The sequence below is a fragment of the Mandrillus leucophaeus genome, unplaced genomic scaffold, assembly GCF_000951045.1.
Source record: "Mandrillus leucophaeus isolate KB7577 unplaced genomic scaffold, Mleu.le_1.0 Scaffold41, whole genome shotgun sequence".
Lineage (NCBI taxonomy): Eukaryota > Metazoa > Chordata > Mammalia > Primates > Cercopithecidae > Mandrillus > Mandrillus leucophaeus.
In genome coordinates, this window is record NW_012104365.1 from 5483667 (window position 1) to 5491279 (window position 7613).

General features: G+C 63.2%; 1 protein-coding gene across 1 annotated transcript in view; it reads right to left on the minus strand.

Annotated features, from left to right (window-relative positions):
• The window catches only part of KCNQ2 (potassium channel, voltage gated KQT-like subfamily Q, member 2), a 62743-nt gene that overhangs the window by 38720 nt on the left and 16410 nt on the right, over positions 1-7613 (minus strand). Inside the window, exons 3-6 of the mRNA XM_011992433.1 lie at positions 6187-6700; positions 3324-3414; positions 1911-2037; positions 1334-1509 (exon numbers count right to left, since the gene is read on the minus strand). Of these exons, the coding sequence (XP_011847823.1) occupies positions 1334-1509; positions 1911-2037; positions 3324-3414; positions 6187-6700 (908 nt within the window). The remainder of the gene's footprint in view (positions 1-1333; positions 1510-1910; positions 2038-3323; positions 3415-6186; positions 6701-7613) is intronic.

Below are 7613 nucleotides of genomic sequence, written 5' to 3' on the forward strand. Positions count from 1 at the left end.
CACCATCACCATCACCACCACCACCATCACCACCACCATCACCACCACCACCATCACCACCACTACCATCACCACCCGCCACCTGCCTCCAGGAGCACTGCAGCCTCGCCAGCCATCCCACTTTGGGCTCTGTCTCCAGGGATATGGGGGCTGGACCCTTCTGAGGCCAGTAGAGGCTCCACGCCAGGGTTGGTGGCAGGGCTGGCACAGGGGAACCTGCAGGGGCCACTGGCTTCACCATCTTAGCTACAGCAGCCCCTTCCCCTGTGCCTCCTGGCCTGGGCAACAGCAGCTCGCATGGCTGGCCCACCACTTCCTCCAGGGTCAGCAGCGTCTATTCTGGTGGCCAGCAGGGCTGGAGAATCTTGGGACTGTTGAGACCCTCCCCCAATCTCCCTGAGCCTCCAGGCACAGATGTGAAAAAGGTGACCACTGCAGTCAGCATTCAACCCCCACAGCATCCAGGGAAGGAAGGGGGCCACTGGGGGCTGACCCCTGCCTGTTCTGCAGCCAAAACCACCACCCTGGCAGGGCTCAAGAGGGAAGAAAATGGGGAGGGGCCGTTTGAGCAAATGAGCCCACCCGTGAGCAGGGTGGACAGACAGACAGCACGGTCTGGCAGGAGGGTGTCCCGTGAGCAGGGTGGACAGACAGACAGCACGGTCTGGCAGGAGGGGGTCTTGTGAGCAGGTGGACAGACAGCACGGTCTGGCAGGAGGGGGTGGACAGACAGCACGGTCTGGCAGGAGGGGGTCCCGTGAGCAGGGTGGACAGACAGACAGCACGGTCTGGCAGGAGGGGGTCCCGTGAGCAGGGTGGACAGACAGACAGCACGGTCTGGCAGGATGGGGTCTCGGTCACTGGAGGGCCTGGGGCCCCTGGAACTCAGCATGTGTGCCTACAGCCACCCCGTGGGTTCCCCGGCCAGCAGCCGCCACAAGCCGCAGCTTAGACAACCACCAGGCAGGTGACTAGCGCGATGTATTGATTCAGGCACTAAAAACCCAGGAAAGAAGACACCCAGCCACAGAGCCAAGGGTTCATGGCAGGAAGGTGGGGGTGGCAGGGGCCGAAACGGCCTGGCCTGGCCTTTCGAAAAAGCAGCTTTCTGGAGACAGACGACAAAGATGGACCAAGCCATGGGAAGAAGCACTGAGAAGAAAGGGGAGGGAGGCTCGTTCACACCTGATGGGCTCCAGCCAGAGCCACCACTGACCTCCATCCCTCCAGCCAGGGCTCCCGGAGCAAACCCCAGGCAGTGGTGGGGCCCAGTCTGGGCCAGGACCCTTGCTGGCTCGGGGCGCCCACCGCCAGCCTCGGCGCCATGACTCACCTTGCTGTGGGCATAGACCACAGAGCCCAGTAGCTTCCAGGTGCCTCCCCGCCGGTCCATGCGGATCATCCGTAGAATCTGCAGGAAGCGCAGGCTCCGCAGCGCGGATGTGGCAAAGACATTGCCCTGGGAGCCGGCGGCCAGCACCGCAATGGAGGCGATGAGCACCATGATGTCTACAAAGCGGGCATAGACTGGTGAGCTGGTGGGCCGCCCCCTGCACCCGCGTGGAGAAACCCCCACCCCAGGTTCCAGGAGGCTGTGCAGAGGGGCGGGAAGTGTATGCCCAGCGCCTGGTGTGGGCTCTGTCGGGACCCAGGAAGGACATGACTATCGTCCACCTGCCTGCAGGGTCCGGGACGGGCAGCCCGGCACAACATCCCTCTTCCTGACGTTTAGGCCGGGTTAACCACAGGCTCTGACTCCAAGTCAGCAGGTGAGAAGAAACTTCCAGAAGGAGCCAGTCCTGCCCAGCCTCTCTGGCCCACGTAGACCTAGCCCCGGCTCCCCCCAGTGCTGAGTCTGTCCCTGGGTCCCTGGCCCCGATTCCAGCAATGCCGCCCCCACCAGGCCTCACCAATCACACAGAACGGCTTCCGGGCAAACTTGAGCCGCCCCCTCCAGCCACGGTACCGGCAGCAGCAGCCTGCGGCCCAGATCCGCACGAAGTACTCCACACCAAACACCACGATAGTCACGATTTCCTGCAGGGGAGGAAAGCTGAGGCCACCTCGAGACCCAGGGGAGGCCCTGGGGGCCCAGCCTGGCCCCCCACAGGGGCAGTTCTGGCCCAGGGACCAAGCCGCAGGACAGGAGGCCCCCAAAGGAAACTGCAAGCTTGGACTGACCCACACAGGGCCCCCATCCCTCTCTAGCCTCTGGGCAGAAAGGGTTAGGCCCTCTGGAGACCGTGCATCCCGGGAACACAGCTGAGCACGAACACCATGGGGCCACCCTCCCCACCTCCCTGTCTGCGCTGGGGGCTCTATCTGGGCTAGGGGACCCTGTCTGAACGGGGGGGCCTGTCTGAGCTGGGGGGCCCTGTCTGAATGGGGGGGGCCTGTCTGAGCTGGGGGGCCCTGTCTGAGCTGGGAGGCCCTGTCTGCGCTGGGGGGGTCCTGTCTGAGCTGGGGGGCCTGTCTGAGCTGTGTGGGCCCTGTCTGAGCTGGGGGGCCTGTCTGAGCTGGGGGGCCTGTCTGAACTGGGAGGCCCTGTCTGAACTGGGGAGCCCTGTCTGAGCCAGTGGGGGGCCTGCCCTGTCTGAGTTGGGGGGTGCACAGCAGGGCTGAGCTGAGGGAAGGCCCCAGGTAACTACAAAGGGGGTCACAGCCTCCACCCAGACCTTGGGCAGCCCCAGGACAGAGGGGCAGGGCAGGCAGTAGAGGGGGGTGCATTCGGATGGGGATCAGTCTCCTCGAGGGCCCCCTACCCCGTTACCAACAGCGACACAGGAACTGCACTCCCGTTGCCATGGTGCCCACCCTGCCCTGGCACAGGGTTGCTGCAAGCGTCACAGCCCCCACCCCGACGCCCACGTCTGCCGTCTGCTGGGGACACCCCACAGCTCTGGTTCCAGAGATAGATACCGTGGGGAGGGAAAGGGAGGGAAGGAGGGAGAGTGGACCTGCCCAGGGTGGGGTGATGGAGGCGGGGCTGTCAGCCACTGTGAGGTCACCATGAGGGGTGAGGTGAGGGCTGAGTTACAGCCAGGGTGGGGCTGGGGCACAGCCGGGGCTGTGGGGCTGGGGGCAGGTGGGAGCTGACAGAGCACAAAGACATGGCCGGAGCTGGGGCTGCGGGGGCTGGGGACGGGGCTGGAGGGAGCAGGGCAGGGGAGAGGCATCGCGTGCTGGGGGTGGGGGAGGCCTTCACAGGAAGCCAGGGTTGGGGGCATCAGAGGCCCTGTAGTAACAGGAATGAGGGACAGATGCCCAGGCAGCTCTGGCTCCTTCCTGGGCCCCTCCAGCCCCCATCCTCTCGCGGGGCTCACCAGGATGTAGAGGGCCCCCTCTGAGCTCTTCTCATACTCCTTGATGGTGGAAAACACAGACAGCACGAGGCAGGAGAACACCAGGAGGAACCTGGGGACAGGGAGCGCGCGCTCAGCCAGGCCACAGCAGGGCACCAGCACGGCTGCGTCTCCAGAACGCAGGACCCCACTCCCCACCCGCCCCACCAGAGTCCACTCGGGCCAGAGGGCACTCCCACAGCCACCTCCCGGGACCCCAAACTCCACAGTGGCACCGTGCGCAGCTGCCCCCTCCAGGATGCACCCCCTCTCCACTCTGGCCCCCGCCCCCTCTGTCGGGTTTCAGCCTGGTAGCCTCATCCTTCGGCAACGTCTCCAAAACTCTCAGAGTCAAATGCTAACAGCAAGGCCCACCCATCAACGGCTGCAAACACAGGAACAAGCAAAACCCCTGGGGCAGAAGGCACCAGATCAACCTTCCCTGCTCCTCGCTCTCAGCCACCTGCTCCAGACCCCAGCGCAGACGGCTTCTCTGCCAGTTAAATCCGGAGCCAAGCAACAAGAGCTCCTGGGATCACCACCTTTCCAGCCTCGTCCTGGCTGCCAGGAGGCTCAGTGTCTCCTTCCTCCTGGGTTGCAGGCGCCTCCTCCCACCAGTGACTTCCACCGTGATTGCTCTTCCCATCCACGTCCCACGCAATTACCTCACTCACTGATCCTTCTTCAACTTCCCCTCAGACGCTCAAGTTCACGCCCCACCAAAATTCCCCCAAATGCATGTTTTTTGTTTGTTTTGTTTTGTTTTGAGATAGAGCTTCACTTGTCACGCAGGCTGGAGTGAAATGGCGCGATCTCGGCTCACTGCGAGCTCCGCCTCCCAGGTTCAAGCGATTCTCCTGCCTCAGCCTCCAGGGGAGCTGGGATTACAGGCATGTGCCACCAAACCAGGCTAATTTTTATATTTTTTAGTGGAGATGGGGTTTCATCATATTGGCCGGGCTGCTCTCGAACGCCTGGGCTCAAGTAATCCTCCCGCCTCGGCCCCCCAAAGGGCTGGGATTACAGGCGTGAGCCACCATGCTTGGCCCAAATGCATGACTTCTCCTCAGCCCTGCATCCTCCTCTGATACAAGCGGCTCTGCTACGCTTGCTCCCTTGCCCACCCCAGAAAGCTGCAGACGGGAGGAGCCCGCCACCCCCCAAGACCCTGCCGCGGGAACCCGGTTTGTGGCCACCCACGTAGAAGAGACACAGCAGATCTCCCAGCTCTTCCTGGGAGCAAAGCTGTGCCACCCAGAGCCTCAAGCTGCCGCTGTGGCAGGAAAGCCAGCTCCGGTGTGCTGAAGTCACCGGACACACACACACAGAGACAAACCCACTTCGCGGGAAGCAAATGCTTTGTCCCGTTTACATTTTTCGCAGGTGTTCTGGGATGTGAAGGGCACGTGTCCAACATCCAGGTCCTTGGTCACAGCCATAAAGGAGGCCACGCGTGGGACACGCCCTCATTCCAGGCAGCGGGAGAGACGCCTTCACCTCGACCGTGTTGCTGCCTCTCGTTCCAACCGTGCTCAGAATCAGGAGCGGCGGGGACAGAGCCACAGAGCAGCTGCTTCCCCATGTCCGCGCCCTGTGCTGTCTTCACACTCGCCATCACCTTGCACACCCGGCAGCACCACACGGCTGCCACGGAGCCTGCGGGGCCCTCCTGTGTCTCAAACCCGAGCCCTTCCCCAGTGCCCACATCCAGGTGGGAGAGTCCCCACACTCAGGATCTCCTTCCCTCTGTCCCCGAAGCAGTGCTGCAGTCCAGCCTGGGTTCTGAGGCACTGTCCTGGCTCCCCTCTCCCCATTCCCACAGAGGAAATAGTCCTTGGATACCCGGACCTGCAGGGCTGAGATGCTGGGCCGGGGTGCTGGGCGGGGGCACCGGGCCAAGACGCTGGGCCGGGACGCTGGGCCGGGGTGCTGGGCACAGGCACGGGCATCCTGGGGATCCCTCCAGCCTGGACACGCCCCCCCCCCCGACCTGCTGGGCCAAGGCACTGGGCACAGGCATCCTGGGGGGGTCCCTCCAGCCCGGACACACCCCCCAACCTGCCGGCCCAAGACGCTGTGCCGGGGCACTCTCGGCATCCTGGGAGGTCCCTCCAGCCTGGACATGCCCCCCTGACCTGCTGGGCCGAGACGCTGGGCACAGGCACAGGCATCCTGGGCAGGGTCTCTCCAGTCCAGACATGCCCCCTTGTCACTGGAGCTTCAGGGCATCACAGCACCTCTCGAGACCCACCCCTCCTGTCTCAGCCTCACAGTTTCCTTTCCAGTCTGGGGGTGTGGGGGTGCTCATGGGATCGAGGCTGGCCAACCATGGCCAGCAAGTGGTGGCCCCAGAATCTCTGCTGGAACTACCAGGAATGAGGCACCCCCTTCCCACGAAGGTTGTCAACAAGGAGGAGGCAGGCCTGGGGCACTGGCAGGAGGATGGGTGGGCACAGGAAAACCTGCCTGAAGATGAGGTCACAATAAGGAAGGCAGCACTGAGGGATGGGGAAGAGACCTGAAGACATATAATGTGAGCACCTGGATCCAGCTGTGCCTGAAGCCCCTTGGACTTCCAGGTTTGTAAGCCCATTACTTACAACACTCTAGACTTGTTTTCTGCCCCTTGCAAACAAAAGACCCTGACCTTTCAGGCTATGATCAGCTGACAGACATGGGTGTGTCCCTGCTCTGAGCCCACACCTGACTCCACCATGCTGTGGTCACAGCTACTCTGACCCACGGCTCCTCCCTGGGCAGACAAGCCTCGTGGCTGTGACACAAGCTGCCACGGATCAAAAAGGAAAAAACAAGTCCTCGGTGTGCGGAGCTATTTAGGGAGCACAGGTCAGCGTTGGTCACAGAGACTGGAGGGTTTGGAGGGTTTGGGGAGCACAGGTCAGCGTTGGTCACAGAGACTGGAGGGTTTGGAGGGTTTGGGGAGCACAGGTCAGCGTTGGTCACAGAGACAGGAGGGTTTGGAGGGTTTGGGGAGCACAGGTCAGCGTTGGTCACAGAGACTGGAGGGTTCGGGGAGCAGAGGTCAGCGCTGGCCACAGAGACTGGAGGGTTTGGAGGGTTTGGGGAGCAGAGGTCAGCGTTGGTCACAGAGACTGGAGGGTTTGGAGGGTTTGGGGAGCACAGGTCAGCGTTGGTCACAGTGCCTGGAGGGTTTGGAGGGTTTGGGGAGCACAGGTCAGCGTTGGTCACAGAGACTGGAGGGTTCGGGGAGCAGAGGTCAGCGCTGGCCACAGTGCCTGGAGGGTTTGGAGGGCTCGGGGAGCAGAGGTCAGCGCTGGCCACAGTGCCTGGAGGGTTTGGAGGGTTTGGGGAGCACAGGTCAGTGCTGGCCGCAGTGCCTGGAGGGTTTGGGGAGCACAGGTCAGCGCTGGCCACAGTGCCTGGAGGGTTTGGAGGGTTTGGGGAGCACAGGTCAGTGTTGGCCACAGTGCCTGGAGGGTTTGGAGGGTTTGGGGAGCACAGGTCAGTGCTGGCCACAGTGCCTGGAGGGTTTGGAGGGTTTGGGGAGCGGAGGTCAGCATTGGCCGTGGTGCCTGGTGGGAAGAGGACCCCACTCTGCTCACAGCTTCACTGTCCTGTAGGAGAGCCCCGGGGGAGCACCACGGAGAGGGGAGGGACTCCCCAAAGGCTGAGCTCCACAGCCCAGGAGAAGAGGGAAGAGCCCCAGCGTCTGAGCTCCCGGGAGAAGAGGCAAGAGGGAAGCCCCAGCTTTTGAGACTGCTCAGACTTTTGGCCGCAGAGGCAGAAGGACAGGACCAGGCCATCCAGGCACAAACCCGGGGCCCCCATCACCCCAGGCTCAGGCTCTGAGCCCCCAAACCAGGACCGGCCCATTAGGTGGTGGCAGCAATTGGAGTACATAATTGGGCCCAAATCTGACACATAGCGCACAGACCAGACCCCCTCCTGCACCATCAGTACCACCACCAGCACCCACACCCAGCTCCCAGCTCCCAGCCCTGCACTGCCTGTGCCCCCGGGACCCGCCTGCCCGTCCCACTGCAGGAGCTCTCTGCCCTCTGCCCCCTACAGGACCCGCAGCCCCCTCACCCACCTCACCACCCCCCACCCGCCTTACCACCCTTCCCTCACCCAAAGGGACGAATTGCCCCAAACCCTCCTCCCACTGCTCCGGAGGGACCTAGACAAAACCCTGACTGCCCTTCCACATATCACAGGCCCAGCACACACGCCGGACGAGCGCGGCCGCAGAGGTCACAGGCCCAGCACACACACCGGACGAGCGCGGCC